Source organism: Bombus vancouverensis, chromosome 4 (genome assembly GCF_051014615.1).
Source record: "Bombus vancouverensis nearcticus chromosome 4, iyBomVanc1_principal, whole genome shotgun sequence".
In the NCBI taxonomy this organism is placed as follows: Eukaryota; Metazoa; Arthropoda; class Insecta; order Hymenoptera; family Apidae; genus Bombus; species Bombus vancouverensis.
The window spans coordinates 11,936,244-11,960,550 of NC_134914.1; the positions used below are offsets into that span (position 1 = coordinate 11,936,244).

Genomic DNA, 24,307 nt, shown 5'->3' on the forward strand with positions numbered 1-24,307 from the left:
ATTGGAAAAGCAATAATTTTTTTTCGTATTCCACATTATTCACAAACAGGATGATGATCCACGGTTAAAAATTGCATTGTCACGCAATATGTCTACCGTTTCTTTTTATTTCGTTTTCCTCTTTTTCCCCGTCTTACCTTCACTTTTCTTCTTTTCCTTTCTTTCTTCTTTTTGATTCCTGATCGTATCCTCTTGACAGTATATATGTCCATACGCGATATTGTTGTTCTCTTTTCCGTTTAGTATAAATGTCTTATCCGGTGACGTCGACGCACGTAGACAATTTAAAAATTCAATACATACGAATATATAGTTTCGTTTAATACGAAATGCGTACTTAATGAGGATTTCCCTTAACGATTAATTTTACGCGTATTAATATGTGATGCTTATGAGTTTATGGGCTACCATACTAAAGGAAAAACATACACCACTGAAAGATTATATCGTTACTTTATCGCGATCGCCTTCATTATATTCGGATCGCCGAAAGCTACGTTTGCACTGTGCATACGTTCAATGGAGACACGATGTTCAAATTAAGCGAGTTACTTGACATTATATGTTAAACGTTAGCCTTTCCACTTTCTTTTTCCTATTAGAAATGAATCATCCTTGCATGCGGTCGCATTGCAATGAACATCGTTACACCGCCATTCCATATATAAATAGTGAAGCACATTAAAAACATAGCAGTAAGCTAAGTAATATGCAAATATTGGAAAACCTCCACTAATTCTATGCAAAGTATAGCTTGTAGGATACCATTCATTAAAACTAGGACTTATCGTTATTATAATTATAATTCAGTTGCTTTTCTCTTTTCTTTTTATTTCACAAATCTTTCTTCGTTTCTATCGATTTTTATGTGCAACATGGCTATGGGTTCTGCTCCATTTACTAACAAATTTGCTTTCTTCGATTGACCGAAAACAAATTTGTCCAGAACCATATTTCCGCGAATACTATATATTTATAGAAATGAAACTATTCTTATCAATAGTTATAATTTATGTACAATTTAACAATCTGGTTGCAATAACTTTTCTTTTTCTCTCTCTCTTTCTCCATCTTTTTCCCCTTCTCTTCTTTCTCTCTGTCTCAAATTTCAATGATATTAGATAAAGTACGTCACAAAATTATATCGAGCCAACTTATTATGCCCTGCCGTGTCACATTTAATGATGGAAACAAGTCAAAATGATTTTTTCTTCTCTCTTCGCTGCGTAATACGTTTCTGCTTTGTACATGTATTTACGTATCAAACCATTTCAAATAGAATTTCTTCGAACGACTACTAATAACGCTAACCGTGCATCTCGTGCAATTTTGCCAAAATACTAGTTATCACTTCCACGCGCGCATTAATTCGCATAGACTGGTTAAAATTTATTTCAAAATGGATCAGAAATTGAAATAACTTTTACCAAATCTCCTCCACTTAACATATCGATAGTTCAACCAAGTAGATTGGCAAATTTCCCGATTATTTCTGCACGCAAGATACACGTGGACGTTCTTCATTTCTATTGAAAGGTATAATACGATTCCATGAATTCGTGCCGTTATCATTCGATTTATGTTCCTCGTTTTCCTCCTTCCTTCATTTACGGCTACGAATTTTTATTCAAGAATATATTGTGTATGTATAATATATATATAATGTGTGCGTGTACGTGCGTGTGTGTGTGTGTGTGTGCGCGCGCGCGCGCGTGTGTGTGTGTAAAAAATCATTTTTACTTGTTAAATCTTGGTGGCCTCCTCAATCGTGGTATCAATTCTGCCCTAACCGTTCTAGCATAATTTGAAGCAGCATACTGATCTGTTACGGCGATAGGACTTTGCAGGCTTTGTATAAACATTGGTGACTCTTGTAGTTGTCCTACACCCGCTTGATACTGATACTGACTATTCGCTATATCCGCAGTCGGATAATGATTAGGTTGCACGAATTGAGGAGGATTGTCGTATTGCGGATACGGAATAGAACTCTCTGCAGAGAATTGAGGGATTACTGGGTTCACATTCACTGGTGTAGTTGCAAAACTGCCAGGATCATATGTTTGATATTGATTCAGCTGTCCAATTTGCGTTGTACTGAATGGAGGTGATTGAGGAAACTGAGATGTGTCAGGAAATAGCACACTTGCAACGGTTGGCTGAGGGAAGCTTTCCGGTCTGGCATAAGGTGACATATTCGCCGTGACATTGCTTAAATTTTGAACATTTGGAATACCAGCGATCTGTGATGTGCCATAGCTATGGAAGGTTTGCCTACTATGATCAAGATCCTTCACACCACTTTGCAAAGAACTCGTTACATTCAATTTCGATTTGGAGTTTGGACCACCAATATCATTATGCTTGGTTCTTGCTTCTGTGACAAAAGGATGGCGAACATTCACAATGCTCTGTGGAGCACGCAGTGGTGGAAAATTGATCGGTGTCATCTTCGACGCAAAATTCTGTTGCTCCAATGCTTTCCTAGCTACGGCAAATGCGGTGTTATCGTTCCGTGACGCTGGCCGAGATTGATGTGTACTGGAAGCAGTTCCATGGTTTTCCCTGTGCAACGTTTGAACCGACGACTGGTTTACGAACCTCGATGATAAGTTGTTCATAGTTGTGCTATTTCTTGTTTTGTAATCCTGATTGTTTACAGATGATTCTTTGTATTCGGATTGTATTTGATAATTCTTCATTTTTGAATCAATTTCATTGGAAAACTTTTTAGCGGGGTAATCTTTAGACTTAGATGTACTCTCGTGAGAAACATTACCACCAACACATGTTGCAGTAACACCTCTTACACTACTGAAAGTAGAACTAGATTGATTTGCAGTTACGATTGACGTATTCTTTGTTAGTTGTTCGTTAGATTTTAAATTCTCGTTGTTTCCACTATTCTTTTTTATAGATGAATTCATCCTATTTGAAGAAACTGTAGCAGTTGATGTTGTGGTGATTGTACTCAATGTAGCATCTTTATTCCCCATTGCAGTGTTTACTGCTCTGACGGATGGCTTTGATAATCTATTTTTGTTCCCCACGTGATCGAGCTTTTGACTTTTACTCTTATCCGCTACTTGATTGTTTGATAAAATTTTGGAATCTGCACTGCTATTTTGATTTTTGGACAGTAAATTATTATGTGATTTACAATTGATAGTGACAGCTGGCAGGAGCAAAGCGCTGGCTCACTTTTTGGTCATGATTTTAAGATATTCCAGAGCGTTTTGAGCAGCACTAGCTTGAGCATCTTTACTAGTAACACCACAACCATAGCAAACTGCTACTGGCAAGGTAGACAACTGCACAAGGCACTGGCATTTACCTGTAATAAGGAGGGAAACATTCATCTAATCTAATCCATATATATTTAGATATAATGGAAATAATAATCAAAACATTACTTTTTATTTATAATTCTTCAATTAATGCTCCAATTATAATGAACAATATGAAAGAAAGCAACGCAAGTATTAGAACATTCAGATAAATAAAATATGATATAGCTGATATATGAAGATAATTGGTAAACTTAAAAATTTTGAACATTTAAATAAGATAAAAGACTATTTTAAGAAAGATATATGAATAATACCTAAATATAGATTACAGATAATTGTGATGTATAATAAATATGTCATAGGTTATACACATGTTTTATAGAGTTCTTTTTTTGTAAGAGGTGCATATTGATAGAAATTATGGCTGGAATAAAATCTGCTAAAAGTGCTTTACGTAAAAAAATGAAAGATATTATTACACAACTTAATACTGAAGAGAAACAAAGACAATCAATGAAGGTATTTGATAAAGTAAGTATATTAAAGAAATAATCAAGGTATTCATAATATAAAGAAGAGGTTATGTTACATCTTTATCTGAAACTCTTTATGACAAACATATTTCGGCATGCACAGCTATGTTCTCTACCACAGTTTCGAGAAAGCACAAGAATTTCCTTATATCTAAGCACAAAAGATGAAATTGACACAATTGAAATATTAAAATATATATTTGAAAGAAAAAAGGTCGTATTTATTCCTAGGTATAAAGGAAAAGAAATGGAAATGGTTAAACTACTTTCGATGCAAGATTATGAAACACTACCATTAACCAAATGGAATATTAAACAACCAAATGTTAATGAACTTAGAGAAAACGCATTACAAACTGGTAAAACCTGAAATAATTAATGTATACAATCATGCTCCATTTTAGATTATAATATTATTGATATTTTCTAAATTCATTAAAACTAACAAGATACAAAATTTAATATTCTATAAAATTATATATTTTAGGTGGATTAGATTTAATACTTATACCAGGTGTTGCATTTACTGCTAATGGTAAGTAAGCTTAGTTTGTATAGATTATTTGGAAAAGCTTTAATTTTTAAAGATTACAGTAATATGTATTATCAATTAGGAAAACGTTTGGGACATGGAATGGGTTATTATGATAAATTTTTGGACTTATGTTTAAAGAAACAACAAAAAATACCGCACTTAATTGCACTGGCATTTAATGAACAATTGTGTGAAGATATTCCTACATCTGAAAATGATATACTTTTGGATCTTGTACTTACAGAAAAATAATTTATTATGAGAAAATTTACGTTTTGTATTCATGTTCTTAATTTAACTGTATTTTCTAATAAATAAGTTAAATATAAAAATACATTAACTAATATAAATTGATGAAATTTGATTTAACAAAAAGAAAAATGAATAACTTACCACTGATAGACTTTTCCTCAATATCAACATAAGTTACTTCAAATTGCTGCTCTGAAGCAATTTCTTGCAAGAACTGTACCAAATTTACATCACCATCATTCAAACATGTATTCTATAACAAAAAAGAAACAATGAAGCAAATTTAATGAAATTAAAAAATCTAATCAAATTGCTTTTTTATTTTTATACTTTGAAACAGAGTAAAACCAATGTGTTTGAATTAATTGTATTACAAACCTGTAATTCAAAAAGTTTAACACCAGTGGATGACTTCAGACTTTTATGAAATTGTGAAACCTTAAGGCTATGAATAGTAGTTAATGTTGAAATTTTGCTACCTCTCAAATCAGCATAACGGGCATTCACATTTGCATTTCTTTGTAAAACCTATAACGGACAATTAATATACGTAAGAGTTTATTTAAATGCGTATCATTGAAGAAAGTTCTCCAATGACTGCACATATATTAAGAGTAAAATGAAGTGGAAATGATCCAAGCGTGTTATTGTTAAAAACATTATGCTGTTGTGTAAATGACTTACAATACAAATACACATATAAAATGTGTAATTGAAATATTAATAATTATCCGTTATAGATTCAGGGTGATCAGAAAGGTAGCTCATATTTCATAATACTGTTTCCAGTGCCAAATCGCTTCCACTTCACTAAACATACACACACATACACAACAAAAACAATACACATACAAATACACAACTTATATAAACAATATTTTAATATTATTGCATCATACCAAATGTATAAAAAATATATAAAACTATACTTTATAATTTTATAATAAATTTATTTTATATATACATAAGTAAACAAAATAGTCTTACCTCATCTTCATCTATATTAGAGTTTTCTGTGTTCATATAATGTAAGGCTTGCCACATTTTGTGAGCTGCATGCCTTTTTGCAACTTTCTTACTTTTTCCTTGGCCAACTTCCCGATATTTTAAAACAGAACAGACAATTGTAAATTGCCTCTCATGTGGCAAGCCCTCTTCATTTTCTATTGTATATTTTGGTGGAGGCCAGTGACGTGACATGCACATTTCTTGTAATGCTCCAATTGGATTTGTAATTATTTTTTCTTCTCCATATCCAGATAATTCTTGTAAGTTCTCAGAACTGTATAAAATAAACTATATTAAACACATAAATATATAAAAAATTATATACAAAAAATATATGTTTGTTAATATATATTTGTTACTCTGATAGATTATTTGGAAGTGGAGAATCTGGTGATTCACTATTTAGTCTACACAGTTTATCCAATACAGCCCTTGCAGCAGCATGCTTTGCCTCCTTTTTTGATTTTCCAGTCCCCATTGCTGAAACAATTGGATCTACTTCAATCATCAGATACTTATCATTTTACACTTTTGCTCAATGTAAATGTGTAATTAATTTCTATATAAAAGTAAATTTATAATACTACACTAAATAATACTAAAATAAATAAAACAAACATTAACTTAACCTCTATTGAAACTACGTGTTCAACTCAAAGTTATAGTTTACTTATATTTAACAATTATGACTTATAATTAAGTAAAAATATATATTATAATGCTAGTTTCAATTGCTATCTTAGAATGGATCTATCCTGATTTAAATCAATGAGTTGAAAAATAAATATTACATTATCAAAATTAGATACAAACCAACAACATCAGCAACAGTAACACGGTAACGAAAAATAGGCTCATGGATAGCACCCTCTACTTGTATTAACTCATACTTTGGTGTCGTGCCCCTACGAGAAAGCAATTCCTGAAGAATAGAAACTGGTGTTTTGTTGGACAATGATTTCATCTCCAATTGAGCGGCCTCACTTATTGGACGTTTTCCTATCATCAAACTGTGTAATGATGATCGAACTCGATTACGCCGACTAACATTATTTGAGTGGTTAGGAATCCCACCTACACTGGCCATCATATTAGGCCCAACCTGTTGCGGTTGATGTATTTCCTCCATTTCTGCAATCTATAAATTACAACATATTTTTATATATATAATCTTTAATAAAAGTTCGATTTAAAAAACGTAATAAGTGATAAAATCATATCTTTTATTTATAACATATTACAATTATCAAACATGAAATTGTGTATTCATTCAATTATACAGTTTCCTTTAAAACATTACTTATTATCATTCCATTAAGTTCTATATCATAAACTTCATATTATGAAACAAACAATCAAAGGGTTTTAGATTAATGAAAGATGTCAAGCATTGGAAATCATCCAAATTATTTTTATTTACTAAATGTTCAAATCAATAACCCTTATTGTAAAGTCATAACATAAGGAGATTTTCTTTGTGAAAAAGCAAACTTTCTGATAATATGTCATATCATATTATTAATATATATTTTGTTCATCTATCCTTTATATAATAACCTTACAATCAACGAAAAATAAAATAATAAGTTATTACTAACGTGTGAATCCATATTGATATTTTAGTAAGCTACTTAACGACGAGCACAAGATCTATGCAGTATAAAACGGTAGGAAAACCGGCTGGCGGCCATGATTGTTATAAAATTCATTGATTAATTCTAGTATGTAAAGCATAGAAAATTCAATAACGAAATACGAAGGTTAAGCTTTATTGCGATTTCACCGAGAACGGAGCCAATGACGACTTTCATCACTGACAGAGTTCTATTTAAAACGATGATAAAGAAGAACATAGAGCAATCGGTTACAGTATCGTCCGCTACACAAAATCTAAAAAGTCACTACCTTTACTCACAATTTTCAAACGTTCTATATATATTAACTGGCTCCTTAACAGGCCAATTCCTATACGAAAAGCGAATCCCGCTTTTTGTGACCGATCCAAGTCTCACAAAAAGCTTGATCCGTTTGACGACAGAAAAATGGTTTACTGACTACCGGAGAATCTTCCTCGTTTCTGATTCTGCCGCAGTATGCAATCTGAACAGTTTTTATAGACGCAGGAAACACGCGCATCTTTCTGCGCAGGTGCATTACTGGTATGGTTTTATAGAAACAAATGCACGTTTTACCGTATTTAAAATACAATAAATTTTTTTTATCTAGAATGTAAAAATACTAGAATATCTCTCTTTCAACTATACAATATAATATAATACATAACATATATAAGAGGAAATACAATAAATATACAAAACATACTATTCCAATGAAAAATATAATGAATCTTTCTTTTTCCGAAATTCCCATTAATGACTTTTTAATTTGATATTTATTGTAATTTGAACTTATATATGATTCAAATATAATAGTTTCGTATATTTTAGTGCGTTTTATTAATACAATGCGAATTTTAACGAAATTCCTTGAAGTTTGAGTCAAATGTCTTTATAAATAATAATTCATACGTTTGGTAAATTTCATTTAATATACTATGAAATAAAAACAAAAATCTGCACATTATACAACAATCTGTAGGGACACTGAATCTACAATATCATTTATGTTTGAATTGGCGCTATTTTGAGAAATACACCGCCATTTTCAATTTTCACTATCGTTTCTTGGCAACACCGGATGTTGGTATGTTTCGCATTTGTATACCACCTAGTATCATCACTTCCGGCTGTTACCCGCTGAAACGGTCTAAAGACTATACGCCATTATTGCATACGGACGCTACGGTGCACTATTCCAAACATTTGGCCGGTTTTTGCTACATTTATCCTATTCATTCATAGTTGAAGATCTATAATGAGTGATATCGAGGTAAATATTACATTTGCCTTTTTTAAATATTACTTTTACGTGTAATTTTATACATATTGTGGCCGTAACGACATGCGGCTGATCACAGCCATTATCGATCCATCAACGTTCAACTATGTTTCACATTTATATTACCATTTTAATGCTCTTATTTTACTTTTAAACCATTAAAAATTTGCAGATTTATTGATAGTGGTGTTATTAACCTTTTTATTTTTATAAAATATATTTGTTGACCCAACTAATTTATTGTAATTCTGTTTTAACTATAATTTAGAAGGTTAAGCGTTTGAATCTCCATGATTATTAAAATTAACAATATTCGGAAAATTCAAAATATAGTTCAATTAATTTACAATATAAATTATTTTTTTATTTCATTTCTATATAACATTTTTGAATTTATAGTTTAAAAAGTAAAAGAAACAAATAATTTAAAATACTTGCAGAGAACTAAAATTATATTCTTTATTCCAGCGGAGTGGTAGTCGTAGTGCAAGTCCTAGAAGACCAAGAACAGCAGATGGAGGTTTAAGAGACTCACGTTCACATTCAAGATCACGTAAATCACGGGAACGTAAAGAATCTCACCGACCAGTGAAAGAATATTCACGATCACGAAGTCGTTCAGTTTCAAGAGGAAGAAAGTCATATCGCAGTAGCAAATATGCTAGTGCAGGTCACCGTGGTAGTAGTCGCAGTCGTAGTCGTTCTCCTTATAGGGGTGGTCGATATTCTAGAAGCAGGTCTCGATCATACTCTCGTTCCCGTTACTCTCGTGAACATGATAGGAACATTTATCGTTCACACTCTCGGAGTCCAATGTCATCTAGACGACGTCATGTTGGAAACAGAGATAATCCATGTCCTTCCAGATGCTTGGGTGTTTTTGGACTTTCCATTTTTACAACTGAACAACAAATACATCACATTTTCTCCAAATATGGGCCTGTTGAACGTGTACAAGTTGTAATTGATGCAAAGGTACTTGAATATTAATGTTTTATAAACTACAATATAATATTTACATACTAACATACGTTAATTGTGAAAAGATCTAACATTAATGTTTACATATACAACCCCATAACTATTAAAAAAAGAAAAGGGGAATAGTAAATTATACCAGAGATTTAGAACGTTCATGCATTAAGTTTGTGTAAAACGTTAAAGGCCTCTGGTTACATTTTATTTTATCTAAAAACCAAACAGAACAAAATTTTATATATATTTATTTTCCATATTTTTATTAAAAGTCGTATAACATATTGATGCATAAATATTTATATTTTAGACTGGACGATCCAGAGGATTCTGTTTTGTGTATTTTGAATCATCTGAAGATGCTAAAGTAGCGAAAGAACAGTGCACAGGGATGGATATTGATGGTCGAAGAATAAGGGTAGATTTTTCGATTACACAAAGAGCTCACACACCAACTCCAGGAATTTACATGGGAAAACCTACACATTTACATGATAGAGGATGGGATGGACCCCGAAGACGAGAGTGAGTTTGTATTTTTCAAGATATAATTCCTAAATGAAACTTACAAAATGACAGAAAGACTATTATTTTTCTTTCATTAAACAGTAGTTACAGAGGAAGCTATCGACGTTCACCTAGCCCATACTACAATCGCCGTCGCTCACGCTACGATAGATCTCGATCACGCTCTTATTCACCACGTAAGTTTACTTTTTGTTCTGTCACACGACCTAATATAAGCAGTCTACATGGATATGTGTCTCCTTTAAAAATATTTACATAGCATTTAATCAATTAAGATAACTAGATCTAACAAAATACAAAAACTCATTGATTTGATATTGTATAATTCGCCAGAATTTGCACTTATGAACCTAAAAATACATTAAATTATAAAAATACTTTAAACCTATTCATAAAAAATTAATTAAATGTCAGTCACATATGCTAATATATACATATACAATATATAATATTGAATTTATTGTAAAATTTTAAATAATATTAGTATATTTATCAACTATGAAATCTAACGTTTTACTTAAGTTTTTTATTTTAGTTTAAATTATTTTCAGAATTTTCAGAACTATTAATATACAAAACATTAACATGTTTTAAAGAGTTGCATGCAATAAAATTTCACTGTTTGAAGTGCTTTCTCACAAAGATTAGCTTTCTTTGACTAAACTGAAGATATTAAACAGTCTGTTAATATACTTCTCCTATTCAGTGTTATATATATATATAGCTATATTTTAATGAATGAAAACTGTATATTTACATATACAGAATACACATATGAACACAATTATAAGTGATTTCGAAATTTATATAATCATTCACTTATAACTGAAGTTCTTAATTTAGATTCATATTTTCGTAGACCGCTTATATTTACTTCAAGAAAAATGTTTAAGTACAAATAAGTAGTTAAATTAGCAAGAATGGAAGACAGGAGCATCAAGGAATGCATCCGATAAATCGTACGGTAGTAACTAAGTGTAACCCGTAACATGGGTCAAACAATCATAGTTTTTGTTGCTTAATGAATTTCAGGTCGATATTAAGTGACACGAGTGTGATGCGAGAGGCCAGGTGTTTGGGAGACCATTTGTGTGACTTGACCCTTTGACCTCAAATTTCTTCTAACAATACTGTACCGGGTCAAAAAATGCAAACGCTACATTCTTACTACTATTCTTACCTTACCTAGTTCTGCATTATATGCAATTAATATACGGCATTTAAATTACGATCGTACAATATCAGTTAATCAGATAATCTAATATGCAAAGAAGTGTAGTATATTCTTTGCATGGAAGAGTAAGGTTAGAATGGACGCAGACAAAACCTTATTTTCACAATGTTTCATTTCCTAGGAAATTGTTATGAAGATAAGGTTTACGTATTGTAATATGATGCTAATATGTGAAGGTTGGAATATAATTGTTTCTATCTTTCTTTGATTTAAATTTTGCTTAAAAATTATATTCCAGCCATTCTGTTTTTTAACACAACTGCTAAAATGTGTTATGAATCAGGAAAAAATGTGGTATTCCTAAATGTTTATATAAAAAAGAAAAATATTAAAAAAAGGGAAAGACCGAAAGACATACAGAAAAGAATGAAACAAAACAAAAATAAACTTAAAAATAGAAGTAAGTTCTCTAACCTGTTTGTTTGTTTATAAGGTTTTGAATCAAGAGGTATTGGATGATAGAGGGAAGTTTGAAGTTTCACTCTGAAAAAATGAAAGTTTTGAAAAGTTGAAGACAAGATATCTGAAGATGTTTGTCTTGCTCGAATTTCGAAGATCCGAAGGTTTTTCGCGCTTGTGACAAAGAATATGATCCGAATCGCATTCCTTACCGGCTGAGAAGTCTCAAGCCTAGAAGAACTGCAAGCCTCAAGACAGTAAGAAATCGTTGATCGTCAGGCCCCCGACCTGGACAAGCCAGTGGTTGGGGGTGAAACTGGTCGAACGTTTCAGAAAATGTTCAAGAAGCATCGAAATCTTTTATGAGTAGGGAAGAGCGTAAGCTGCTCCAAGGTTTATACCGATCATATTCTTTATCAGTTGATTTGGTTAAATAATATATCCGTAAATAGGTGTTATATAATAAATAAACATATATACCTTCGCCCTTATTCCCTCCACCATCCTAAAACCTCCTATTTATCCTTAAGGGTAACATCCTATTGTTTTCACTTTGTATAGGAATAAGCAGCGGCAATTCGAATTGAAACAATTAATAAACAGTGTTTTTTTAATATAAATTATTTACCTGTCATTTATTACCTCCAAAACCATAAGTAATTATGGTAATTAGTAATCCACAAAAATTTTTTTGAACTTTTATCTGTATCTTATGAAAACTAACAATTATAAATATATAACAAATTCATGACTTGAACTAGTAATAAAAATGAAATATGAAGTTTTATAAATTAGAGAGTATTTATAAGAAAACCTTAGAATTATCATTTCATTTTGATATGAATTATAACTGCAAAGGTTTCTATAGTGTAATATGCATAATCTTAAAAAAGTTTGTTAATAATATAAAAGAAGCCTTTCAATATACTAATATTATTGCACCTACAAAATCAGTTTTTATAGAGACATAACCATTTAACATATTAGTACTTGCTAATAGTTATGTATCTATTTATGTACTCACAGACACTTATCAATATTTTGTTAGTGATATTTTTCATGAGAACGTACCTTATGTAGAAATCATACATACATATATTGAATCTTGATAAAAGTATTGCTAGCACTTGGTAGCACATTAGTATCACGTCGTATACGACGGTGATTAGTAGAAGTTCGATTTGACAAAAGAAAACATGGATCGTTTTGACGTTAGTTTGTTATGGAAATTATGGTTAATCAGTATAATAATAGTGAATTGTAATGCTGCCGTAGCAAAGGAACCATATCAAAGTCAAATACCTACACAAGGATTGTATAATACTAGTGATAATGTCGTTATTTTAAACGTTACTAATTTTAAGTCATCCGTTTACGAAGATACAAAGGGTTGGTTAGTTGAATTTTACAACAGTTGGTGTGGTTACTGTCTTCGATTTGCACCGTTGTGGAAAGATTTTGCTAATGATATCTACGGTAAGTAAAATCAATTTTAACGATTATAAAATAATTAATAATTCACATAAAAATGTATCACTATCGCTTAACTTATTTATTCGTATGAACTTATCTTACTTAATATAATTCTTAAAACATATCGCTTTTTATATTTGCTGTATATCATAATAATCTATGAAAGCACTTTAAGTAAATATAACAATCGTGAATTTATTATTATTAAGCAAGTATGTTTTTAAGAAACCTTTGGCAAATCTAAATATGTATTATCTAAGATCTTTAAGTATGTATTATAGATGAGATTAATCATATGTTCCAAATAATTTATTTCAATAATATTTTTAGCATGGAAAGATATTGTAGTAATCGCTGCAATAGATTGTGCCGATGATGATAATAACCCAATTTGTCGAGAGTATGAAATTATGCATTATCCCATGCTTAAATACTTTTCTGTAAATGCACATCCACCGTCATTAGGATTATTGATGGAGAAGTATGATGATATTAATGAACTTAGACATAGTTTAATAGATTTGTTAGGAAGAGAACAACAAGAAGGAAGAGGTATTTCATGGCCTAATATAGCACCATACAGGTATATCAATTTATACTTCTTTATTTTTTATATTTACTCTTTTAAATAATAGAAGCTAATTATTGTTATGTTTTGATATTATAGAAATTATGAAACTACAAATATTTGGAAGGCTATACCAAACGCTATAAAATATGTCTTCTTACTATTTGAAAGGACAGATTCACATTTGGGTGCTGAAGTTATATTAGATATGCACAAAATTACAACATTACAAATAAGAAGGGTATTATCTGATAATGAATTATTATGTGAGACAAACAAAGTCACAAATTTTCCAAGTCTGATAGTTTTAGCTCGCAATGAGACACAAAAGGTTCTTAAAATCAGAATACCTACAAGAGAAGGTGTTTTCAATGCAATTAAAGAATTTATGATTTCAAAAGCAGAAACTATTCATGAGCTAAATCCTATTAAGAATCATTCAATAAAGAATGAAAATCATAAATTAAATGCTAGCACTCCAAAACAATTACAAGCAACACCACAGCCAGAAAGTACAGACATAAGTGGAGATCATTTATACCAACTTGATTTGGAAAATGCCTTAAGATATTCAATCTCTCATGAAATTCCATTACATAAAATAATAAAAGATAAAAAAATGGATGCATTGAAAAGATATTTAAATGTATTGGCAGACTATTTTCCTCTGAGATATGGTAACATTTTTCTAGAAATCACTAGAGATATTATTAAAAAAAGAAATAATATATCTGGGGAGGAATTTAGTCAAATAGTAAAATCTATAGAAGAAGAAATGTCACCTGTGTACTCTGGACCTTCAAAGTGGGTTGGATGTAAAGGCAGTAAAGAAGGATATCGTGGGTATCCCTGTGGTCTGTGGACAATGTTTCATATGTTGACAGTTAATTTTGCTATCCTAAATAAGGATGTTGAACGTGAACCAAGAAAAATATTAGAAGCAATGCATGGGTATATACAAAACTTTTTTGGATGTGCTGATTGTGCTCAACATTTTGTCCAAATGGCTTCAAAAAACAAAATGTTTGATGTGTCTAATGCTAATGACAGTATCTTATGGTTGTGGTCAGCTCATAATGAAGTAAATGCAAGACTGTCAGGTGATGATACAGAAGACCCAAAACATAAAAAAGTTCAATATCCAGCAGTTGAACATTGTCCAAATTGTAGATATGAAAATGGTACTTGGAATGAAGAACATGTTTTATATTACCTTAAAACAAAGTATAGTTATAAAGGAATAAATTATTATGATTCAGTCAACACACATAAGGATAGTAATGGCAATAAGTTAAAAATAAGACAAGAAAGACTAGTATTGAGTAAATATACAAATAATAAGAAAATTGGATGGGATTTTACAATTTTTGATATAAGTATTTGTGTTGTGTTATATGTTGCATCTGCTATCATACTTATATTAGTCTGTATAAAATTTGCAGTCAAAAGAACTTATAGAAAACGACATTACGTTAGCTTACTTGCAAAATGTGATTTTTATTTTTGTTAATTGAGATATATAAAACTTAAAAAACTTACATCTTTAAAAAATTAATAACAAAGTTATGAAAATATAGTTATGCTTATAAATATATTGTACATATATCATTTCCAATCATACAATTTTTTTACAAGAATATAATATTGGTAGATATACAATCTTAATTACTTCTTCAAATGATGTTGACTAAAATCATTATTCATAAAGCATATTATGTATTTATTCTTATTTGTTATAAATGTATTGTATTTGAGATTATAGTGGAAAAGACATAGTGATAATTATGTAAGTTTAATGTATAAAATTTTATAACGAGATTATTCTTTTTTGCCATAGGACACTTTTTTACAATTTAACATTCATTGACAAATACGATATATTTGTACATTTAATATTATTGTATTAAATTGAAAAATATGTAGTAAAAGATATTTAAGTTCACTATATAACATCATATAATAATAATAATTATAAAACTAGTCCTACCAATGTACAATTATATTATGTTTAATATAAATTATTACAATTATTAAATCTTTATGTATGTAAAATCGACAATCCTTAGACAAATATATTATGAACTGAATCAAACTTTTATGTGTAGATATTAAAATCAAATTCTTCCACTATTTTGTTAAAAGGCATTTATTGTAATATTTTCTTGAATTTGTATAATTTATCTATAATAAGAATAAAAATTAAGTACTGATTTACTATGTATAATTAAGTTCATATATTTATAATAAATTGTCAAAGTACAATTGTAAACAATAATCTGACTTTTAATCTATTCCAATAGTACGCTTTTAAATGTATTACATCAATGTAATAAAATATACATGCTTTGTGATATATACAGTATATAATACAAATTAATCAGTTTAACAAATTTGCTTTTATAAGCTTTACAAAATTTTTACAATTTATATTTATTTGTTTTTAAAGTCTGTATATTGCCATGAATTCGATGTATCCCATACTACACCATTATGGGGTAATTGAGATTTTATATAAGGAAGTGTCCATGTAAGGTACCATCGGTTGCCTAATACTTCCTTTACATTTTGTTTCCAACCTAAGTTATATATGTGTATTTTCTTATTACTCTCATTAGCTATATTACCATTAAGCACTAGACAAAAATGATAAATGCACAGAACTCCTGTGTACAACATTCCTACTGCAGATACAATATACAGAATGAGATAAAACTGATTTGTAGAACCATCAAATCCAAAAATGAATATTGCTAAGGGAAAAATGATTTTAATAAGTGACATAGGAAATTCAAAATGCATTTTACTCCAAATAAAGAGATTATTGTAACAAAAACTATATGTTGTCGCTACAAATAAATATAAAAGAAACATTATAAAGTATCTGTGATTATAATGACCAATACAACATCCAGTAAAAATACAATGATGATCCCTCTTTAAAATACATATATTACATGTAGGACAATGCCATGAACGTGGAGGTGCAAGAGTTTCACATGAAGCACACAATCTCCAACCATCTTTAGTATTTGCAGCACTTATTGGCATAATATCTCTTCTAGTGCTAGTATCGCAAAATATTATATATGTAAAATTCCCGACTATGTTTAACATGATAAAATTTCCAAAAAGGAAATGCAAAATATACGGCAATGATCCATGTTCGTGTATTGCCGGTAAAACCACCCATAGTTGGAACCAATATATTATTGGTATAATTGTTAATATAAAAGTCATTGAAAAAAAGTCGCTTAAAGTGCGAGGCCAAATTCTTTTTCGGATTATCATTTTTAACAATTTTATACTTTTATTAAACACGTGATTCTATTCAGTAGATAATATCTACTTAATATGTATATACACTTCTCACCAATACTGGTTTATTCTACAGTGATACTATTTCGTTATAACCTAAAAATTTGAAATCTTTTTAAATATTTTTTTTAATTAACTAATTTCATATATTATATATTTACCGGATCACATTGTACATTCTGTTAAATTCGTCATTTTAAGCGTGCATGGAAATCTGTTCCTGTTATCACTATTCGTAAATTTTGTATACGCGCGAAGTTTGATTCTTCAGTCAATGTACATATTAACTCACTTCATAGCATTCTTCTGTGATTTGATTTGAAAGTGCCATTCATATACGCATATGTAAGTACGCTACATGTAACTTTCCGCAAATACACTTCCCGTAACAATACTTTATTAAACAATTTTATTTTTTATTATTTCATTGTGTATTTTAGTTACTTGAAGATATTTAAAAAAGTAATAAAAATAGCATAAGTAGCATAAATAGTATGTAGTAGAAAATCTTATCATATTAATTTGCAACTTATTAATTTTATATTACAAATATGGAAACTACAGAAGAATTTCCTTTTCCTTTCCCTCCATATCCAATACAAACTCAGTTTATGAAAGAGTTATATAAATGTTTCGAAAATTCTAAGTTGGGAATCTTTGAAAGTCCAACTGGTACTGGTAAATCCATGTCAATTATTTGTGGTGCTTTAAAATGGTTACTTGATTATGAAAAACTGCAAAAAGATGAACTGACAAGTGCAATTTCTGAACTTGATGAACAAATTAAACAATATATTAACTCTACTGATAATTGGTTTTATGTACAAACTCAACAAATAGAATTAAACCGCAAAAGGCAAGCGTTACAAACAAAATTAAACAATATTGTTCAGTATGAGCAAAAAAAGAATAGTCTGAAAGAAAAAACTAAAGGTGTAAATAGTAAGAAAAAGGATTCATCTACTAAATTTGCAACAAGTTCTGCAAAGGACAGAAGTGAAATAGACAAAAATTCAGTTGATACAAATAACGAAAAGGGAAGTATTGAGGAAGAATTACTTTTAGAAGATGTTGAACATTCAGAAAGTTCTGAAGATGAAGACAAAGAAGAAATTTATGAAAATATAAAAATTTTCTTTTGCTCTAGGACCCATTCTCAATTATCTCAATTTATAGGAGAACTCAGAAAGAGTCCATATTCAAAAAATGTATCTGTAATAACATTAACGTCCAGGTGGTTTTTAAGTATTGTGTTATGAAAATGAAATAAAATATAAATTAATTCTTTTTTTAATTTTGTTAATAATTTTAGGCAAAATTATTGCATTAATAAAAATGTAAAAAAATTGAAACATTTAAATTTAATAAATGAATGCTGTTTGCAATTACAAAGGAAAAAGACAACTGCTAAGGATGAAAAAGATCTTAAAAGAAAGAAAATGACAAGTAGTTGCCCTTTTGTGCCAGGAAACCAAGATTTATTAATAAGAGAAAGCTTAATGCAGATTCGGGATATTGAAGAAATTGTGCAAAAAGGAGAAAATCTTAAAACTTGTGCGTATTATGCATCAAGAAAAGCTGTTTCATATGGTCAATTAATACTGGTGCCATACAATACCATATTGCATAAGAACACTAGAATTAGTTCAGGAATAAATTTAAAAGGAAATATATTAATAATTGATGAAGCACATAATTTACTTGAAGCCATTGAAAATATGCATAGTGTTATAATTACAGGCAGAAATTTATTGCATTGTTATAGCCAACTTTCCCAATATCAAAACAGGTAACATATTTCATTTTGAGCATCATTATTATTATTATTGTTATTATTATTATTATTATTATTGTATTACACATTTTATTAATATATCTGAGAATATAAATAATATTAATTTTAGATTTCAAACTTTATTCTCAGCAAAAAATATTCTAAGCTTAACTCAGTTGAGCTTTTGTTTGAGAAAACTTATAACAGTTTTGGGGGCTACTATAAAATCAAATCCTGATGATGTTATAAATATAGAAGCATCTCCAAAATTATATAAGATAGAAGAATTTGCAATTATGACAAACATTGACACAGTAAATATGTTTGAATTGTTGAAATTCATTAAAAATTCTCGACTGAATCATAAATTACAAGGTTTCATAGAACAGTATGACACAAATTTAAAAATTCATAATTATAACACAAAGACATGTGGTGTAAAACAGTTTTTAGATTCAATTAAGACAAAAAGCACAGAGTTTGATACAATCACAGACATTCAATTAGATGAAGATCGCTCAAATAATCCAATGATGACAATTATAAGTTTCTTAGAATGTTTACGAAGCAACTGTAGTGATGGGCGCATATTTATTATTCCAGGTCCAACTGTTGGACAAAGTATCATAAAATTTCTTTTATTAAATCCAGCAGCGCACTTCCATGATATTAGTATGCAGATTAATTTAATTTAATTTATTTTATTTTATTTTATTTTAATATTTCATATTAATTTATTAAGTATTTTTATTTTTAATTTTTGTTTATATGTATAATTATTAACAGTTCGGGATGCTAGAGCTGTGATATTAGCTGGTGGGACAATGGCACCAATGAATGAATTTACAGATCAGTTATTCATAGCAGCAGGTGCTTCATCTGAAAGAATTGTCACATATTCATGTGACCATGTAATTCCTGAAGAAAACATAGTATGTAGCATAACAACTCATGGCCCAACTGGTATTGAATTTGAATTTAATTTTCAAAATCGAGAAAATACAAAATTGGTAAATATGATATTTTAATAATAAATAATAATATAAATAATTCCAATGATTAAAATAAATGATAGAAAATATGATAAATTTCACAATAAAAATATTTCAGTTAGATGAATTTGGGAGGGCATTATTAAATTTATGTAATATCATACCAGCTGGTATTATAGTCTTTTTACCCTCCTATAATTTTGAAGAATTAATATATAAACATTTAGAAAATTCTGGTATTATTAAGAAACTGTCTTTAAAAAAACATATTCTTCGAGAACCTAAATCAGCTTCTCAGGTACTAATAACATAATCTTTTTACAAATTTTGTTGTAAAATTTTTATACAAATCTAAAATAAATTATATATTATAGGTACATGAAATTTTAAAAGAATATTCGCTTCACGTAAAAAATCCAAAAAATTCACAGAATGGATCATTATTGTTTAGTGTGGTGGGAGGAAAATTAAGCGAAGGATTAAATTTTTCTGATGATTTGGGAAGATGTGTTATAGTTGTGGGAATGCCTTATCCTAATATCCAATCATTGGAATTACAAGAGAAGATGAAATATTTAAACGAAAATATTGTATGTATTTATTTTGTCTCATTATTATGGCAAGAAAAACCACTTAGTGTCTTATACCACTTATAATTTATATGCATGTACATCAATTTATTTTTTGTTTATTAGAAATCAGATGCTGGTCAAAATTTCTATGAAAATTCATGCATGAAAGCAGTAAACCAATGTATTGGACGAGCTATTCGACACATTAATGATTATTCAACAGTAATATTATTAGATAAACGTTATAGTTATAAAATAAAAGCACTCCCACAGTGGATTCAACGTACATTAATCATTCATAAAAGTTTTGGTAGCACAATTGGTGCTATATCTAAATTTTTCAATAAAAAAAAAATTAAATCCAATAAAAAATAACATAAACAGAACAAAAGATATCTGAACATTATTATATGTATTATTAATGTATTTACTGTTACTATTACATTTATTAAAAGTAAGTTTTGTTAACATAGATATAAAATTCTGCATATAGTTTCTACATATAATTTGCAAGATGCACTTCAAATTTATATGTCAGATCATGATAATAAACTTGACCAGGATATAATATAGAACATGGGAAATGTGACTGAAAACAATTCATCTATTATGTCAATCTTTATAACTTTACTAAAAAAGCCAAAGTGCTATCATCATTTATATGTACATAAGAAATACTTACATAATATATTGCATTAGGATAATTTTGTGGTTGAATACTAAAAGCACAGTACTTTTTATAATGAGCTCCATGTTTTCCTAAGATAAATTCTATCTTTTTAGGTACAGTCGTTACTTTTTTATAATGTTTTTCAACTTTTATTTCTTCTTCCTCATCTTCATGATCATTTTTATAAACTTCACCAATTTCTTCGGCTTCTTCAATGTCCTATAGTCGAATCAAATTTATGATATACAAGTTATTACTTACATAAATAACATGTTGTTGATAATTAAAACATTGATTTACTTCTAATAAATCATAACTAGATAAAAATTCTGGAATAGTATAAGGTGGCAAACGGCCTCCAGTGTAGAACTGTACCCCACATTGGTCTGAATAAATTTCTAAAGCACTAAACACCAATATATTTAAAACAACTGTATTACTCAATAAACAACTAATATATTTGTTTATATATACCGTCCACTTTTTACATGCCATACTTTGGCAACAAATGAACTACCAGATTGTCCACCTTTTGTAACACATAAATTATGATCGAAACCTTCTCCAGGTGGAACCTAGCAATAATTAAAGGAAAGAGTTCAATATCTTTAAAATATGCAGTTATTTTATACCTTCTCCATGTATTCTCCTAAAATTCGAGGTATTCGAAAGTCCATCACTGTTCCACCTACACCACGTATAGCACCTGTTGGAACTGGATCTGTGTAATCCGCAAATGTCCAACGATCACAATTGAATAGTACTTTATGTTTTCGTAACTCAGATTCTCCAGAATCCTATTACATTTTACACATTTAACTAAATGTATATTTAAAAATATATTACTTACATGTCCAGCTAAATTAAACATAGAACCATGTGATAAATTCACTACTGTTGGTTTTGAAGTTGTTGCTCTCATACATATATCAAGCTTATTTTCTGGAGTTAACTTAAACTTTATTGTAGTTAACACTGCACCTGGATACCCTTCTTCACCATCTTGACTTAAGTAACTCATAATAACTGAACATCCAGTAATATATGAATCCCAAACTTTACGCCCAAATCCATTTGTCTAGTGAGAGCATTGATTATTATTTATATAATATAATATTGTTTATTATTTATATGATGTAACTAATCAATTTACTCCTCCATGTAAATGATGTTTCCCATTAAAATCATTTTTTGTTAATTCATAATCTCTACCTCTAATAGTAATATGTCCATTTTTAATACGGTTTGCACATCTGCCTAATATACAACCAATAAATGGGTTTGTTATAGGATTTGAGTATCCTGTAATAGTTGTATTTTAATAATGACTATTAGCTTCATTATTATAATGTTAAGAAATGAATACTCTAAAATTATACCTTTTACATCGTCAAAACCAAGGACAACATCAGCAGAATGTCCATATTTATCTGGACATTTTAGAGATATAATTGTAGCACCCCAAGTAATGACAACAACTTCCATTCGATTAGTATTTATCATAGTGTATGATTTTATAGTCTTTGGTATGGGGTCATTAAAAATTTGATCTTGATTATCTGATTACAAAATTCTATTGTTACTTTAAATATTACAAGTAAATTACATTAATTTTACATAATAAACTAAAGAGAGAGAGAAAGATCATATCAACCACAGCTTACCAACCCAGACTTCTCCAAATATTCCTTCTGTAATTGTTATATTTTTACAATTACATCCATGAAAATCCATATTTAATAGCATAATTATGATTGCGACAATACCTTATTCAATAATTATTGAATATAACAAAATGATATTAAAATTTATAATAAAACAATAATTTTCACCTTTTAAATATAAAAAATAAAAAATATTTTACTATATTCTTTTTTTGTTTAGACAATAGAAAATCATTTACTGGTTTTCAAATATACAAAAGCAGTTTTTACTATAAAAATACAGTAATACAAGGAATTTTATTTTATTTTAAATGATTTATTATTAATAATAATAAGGCATCACCTACAATTTGTGATGCTTTAATGTTACAATAATTATAGTACTTAATGTAATATATATACTCCGGTTACTATTTATAATTTATATAATTAATATTTATAGAATAATGTACAATGCTTGGAAAAATACATGAATTTTTAGTGCAAATCAGACACCGCATCAATACATTTCCCATTCAATTTTCGTATGCTTTATTACATTTAAATTTGTTGAGTAAAAAATCGAAGACAATAATATATCTTATTGCATTTCTTCAACGAAATCACATTTTTTTTGTTTTGTAATTTTGTATAATAAATCGGATAGATGTTTCTTTTTCCCATATATCATTCTGATTTTTAGAATTTCTCATAAATATTAGTGATTATGCAGTGCCCAATATCTTTGTTTGGCAAACTATTTTTATCGCAGAAAATTCTTTGAAATTCCTACCATCTTCGTACAATTGTTATTAGAGTTATATTACATAAAAGATTCGTTTCTCAAGCTTTGGGTTCTGCATTACATTACTTTTTAAGGCGCACACCAAAGCAGTCACTTGTTACTTAAATACACGTGGAACACATTGCACTTAGCTTATTAGTATATTCTTACAACTACAGAGTAATTTAAAATTTAAATAAATCGTCAGTAATTACGGATTTACGAGTTGCAGTACATTCTACGTCCTCTAAGTCTATATATTACAAAAAAAATACTGACAAAAGATTAATTTCACACATGAATATCGAATAATTAAAAATTGTGATAAAATTGCGATAAACTCCGCAATATTAATTATCTTCAAATATAATTGAGGATAATAAAATTGCTTAATATATTTTGCAACAAATAAACATACAAATAATGGAGAAAATACCACAGCAAACACTTCGTGTACATTAAAAGCACACTCATCTCATAATTATCATCTTGGTCATAGGTGTTATTGTACAAATTACTATTTATAAGTAGCATGCAGTTTTAGTGTAACTTCAACAAGAAAATATTTACAATTTAAGTTTATATTGAAAGAAACATGTTTAGAATAACAATATTTGGTCATACTAAATTGTTTAAGTAAAGAAATGATTCGATTTATTAAAAATAATCATCTTATCTGTATAAATTAAATTTTTTAACATATCAATTAGGAAATATATTTACTGGCAATATATATATATGAAGTTATATTTTTTTTGTAGTTATTCTGAATGTTTCTTCATACATGTTGTCTAATTAACAAAACATATAATATATAAATGATCTTTAATGAAATATAAAACTGGATTTGTTCTATTTTAAGCT

The 24,307-nt window shown here is 29.0% G+C and overlaps 7 protein-coding genes across 17 annotated transcripts; 4 read left to right on the forward strand and 3 right to left on the reverse strand.

Moving 5' to 3' along the window:
• Nucleotides 1-3,197: 3,197 nt before the first annotated feature.
• On the reverse strand, nucleotides 3,198-7,727 carry LOC117156711 (protein Loquacious-like). 5 transcript variants are annotated; one of them, XM_033333988.2, is made up of 7 exons: nucleotides 7,534-7,727; nucleotides 6,432-6,756; nucleotides 5,978-6,113; nucleotides 5,598-5,892; nucleotides 4,989-5,138; nucleotides 4,752-4,863; nucleotides 3,198-3,334 (listed from the first exon to the last, which is right to left on the reverse strand). In XM_033333988.2, exons 2-7 carry the CDS (start codon nucleotides 6,745-6,747, stop codon nucleotides 3,198-3,200), a joined length of 1,146 nt encoding a protein of 381 aa, XP_033189879.1. In that variant the 5' UTR covers nucleotides 6,748-6,756; nucleotides 7,534-7,727. The 5 variants fall into 5 exon arrangements, with proteins under 5 accessions (XP_033189879.1, XP_033189878.1, XP_076473723.1 ...); XM_033333987.2 differs by lacking the exon at nucleotides 7,534-7,727 and adding an exon at nucleotides 7,217-7,515 and having other exon boundaries at nucleotides 5,978-6,098; XM_076617608.1 differs by lacking the exon at nucleotides 7,534-7,727 and adding an exon at nucleotides 7,217-7,514.
• Mthfs (methenyltetrahydrofolate synthetase) lies at nucleotides 3,561-4,708 on the forward strand. Its single transcript, XM_033333991.2, has 4 exons — nucleotides 3,561-3,821; nucleotides 3,927-4,182; nucleotides 4,311-4,358; nucleotides 4,438-4,708. Exons 1-4 carry the CDS (start codon nucleotides 3,711-3,713, stop codon nucleotides 4,608-4,610), a joined length of 588 nt encoding a protein of 195 aa, XP_033189882.1. The 5' UTR covers nucleotides 3,561-3,710; the 3' UTR covers nucleotides 4,611-4,708.
• A 627-nt stretch (nucleotides 7,728-8,354) lies between the features above and the next one.
• On the forward strand, nucleotides 8,355-12,272 carry tra2 (transformer 2). Of its 5 annotated transcripts, none has more exons than XR_013058237.1 (5): nucleotides 8,355-8,507; nucleotides 8,985-9,491; nucleotides 9,802-10,020; nucleotides 10,101-10,195; nucleotides 11,052-12,272. XR_013058237.1 is itself a non-coding variant. In XM_033334155.2 (5 exons), the coding sequence occupies exons 1-5, from the start codon at nucleotides 8,493-8,495 to the stop codon at nucleotides 11,060-11,062; spliced, it is 843 nt and encodes a 280-aa protein (XP_033190046.1). In that variant the 5' UTR covers nucleotides 8,355-8,492; the 3' UTR covers nucleotides 11,063-12,272. The 5 variants fall into 5 exon arrangements, 3 of the variants coding, with proteins under 3 accessions (XP_033190046.1, XP_033190044.1, XP_033190042.1); XR_013058238.1 differs by having other exon boundaries at nucleotides 11,687-12,272; XM_033334155.2 differs by having other exon boundaries at nucleotides 9,802-10,016.
• Nucleotides 12,273-12,709: 437 nt separating this feature from the next.
• On the forward strand, nucleotides 12,710-15,785 carry LOC117156788 (sulfhydryl oxidase 1). The gene is made up of 3 exons (XM_033334143.2): nucleotides 12,710-13,128; nucleotides 13,456-13,708; nucleotides 13,793-15,785. Exons 1-3 carry the CDS (start codon nucleotides 12,849-12,851, stop codon nucleotides 15,201-15,203), a joined length of 1,944 nt encoding a protein of 647 aa, XP_033190034.1. The 5' UTR covers nucleotides 12,710-12,848; the 3' UTR covers nucleotides 15,204-15,785.
• A 118-nt stretch (nucleotides 15,786-15,903) lies between these two features.
• Nucleotides 15,904-17,325, reverse strand: LOC117156789 (putative palmitoyltransferase ZDHHC24). Of its 2 annotated transcripts, none has more exons than XM_033334144.2 (2): nucleotides 17,170-17,325; nucleotides 15,904-17,104 (listed from the first exon to the last, which is right to left on the reverse strand). In XM_033334144.2, exon 2 carries the CDS (start codon nucleotides 16,979-16,981, stop codon nucleotides 16,124-16,126), a length of 858 nt encoding a protein of 285 aa, XP_033190035.1. In that variant the 5' UTR covers nucleotides 16,982-17,104; nucleotides 17,170-17,325; the 3' UTR covers nucleotides 15,904-16,123. The 2 variants fall into 2 exon arrangements, with proteins under 2 accessions (XP_033190035.1, XP_033190036.1); XM_033334145.2 differs by having other exon boundaries at nucleotides 15,904-17,119.
• A 31-nt stretch (nucleotides 17,326-17,356) lies between these two features.
• LOC117156787 (ATP-dependent DNA helicase DDX11) lies at nucleotides 17,357-21,630 on the forward strand. Of its 2 annotated transcripts, none has more exons than XR_004464164.2 (7): nucleotides 17,357-18,242; nucleotides 18,321-18,797; nucleotides 18,913-19,454; nucleotides 19,569-19,792; nucleotides 19,893-20,072; nucleotides 20,226-20,364; nucleotides 20,470-20,623. XR_004464164.2 is itself a non-coding variant. In XM_033334141.2 (7 exons), the coding sequence occupies exons 1-7, from the start codon at nucleotides 17,560-17,562 to the stop codon at nucleotides 20,719-20,721; spliced, it is 2,574 nt and encodes an 857-aa protein (XP_033190032.2). In that variant the 5' UTR covers nucleotides 17,357-17,559; the 3' UTR covers nucleotides 20,722-21,630. The 2 variants fall into 2 exon arrangements, 1 of the variants encoding a protein (XP_033190032.2); XM_033334141.2 differs by having other exon boundaries at nucleotides 20,149-20,364; nucleotides 20,470-21,630.
• On the reverse strand, nucleotides 20,843-22,775 carry LOC117156792 (galactose mutarotase). The gene is made up of 9 exons (XM_033334148.2): nucleotides 22,681-22,775; nucleotides 22,396-22,575; nucleotides 22,170-22,318; nucleotides 21,867-22,094; nucleotides 21,649-21,813; nucleotides 21,491-21,591; nucleotides 21,317-21,422; nucleotides 21,029-21,235; nucleotides 20,843-20,935 (listed from the first exon to the last, which is right to left on the reverse strand). Exons 1-9 carry the CDS (start codon nucleotides 22,760-22,762, stop codon nucleotides 20,843-20,845), a joined length of 1,311 nt encoding a protein of 436 aa, XP_033190039.1. The 5' UTR covers nucleotides 22,763-22,775.
• Between the last annotated feature and the right edge of the window lie 1,532 nt (nucleotides 22,776-24,307).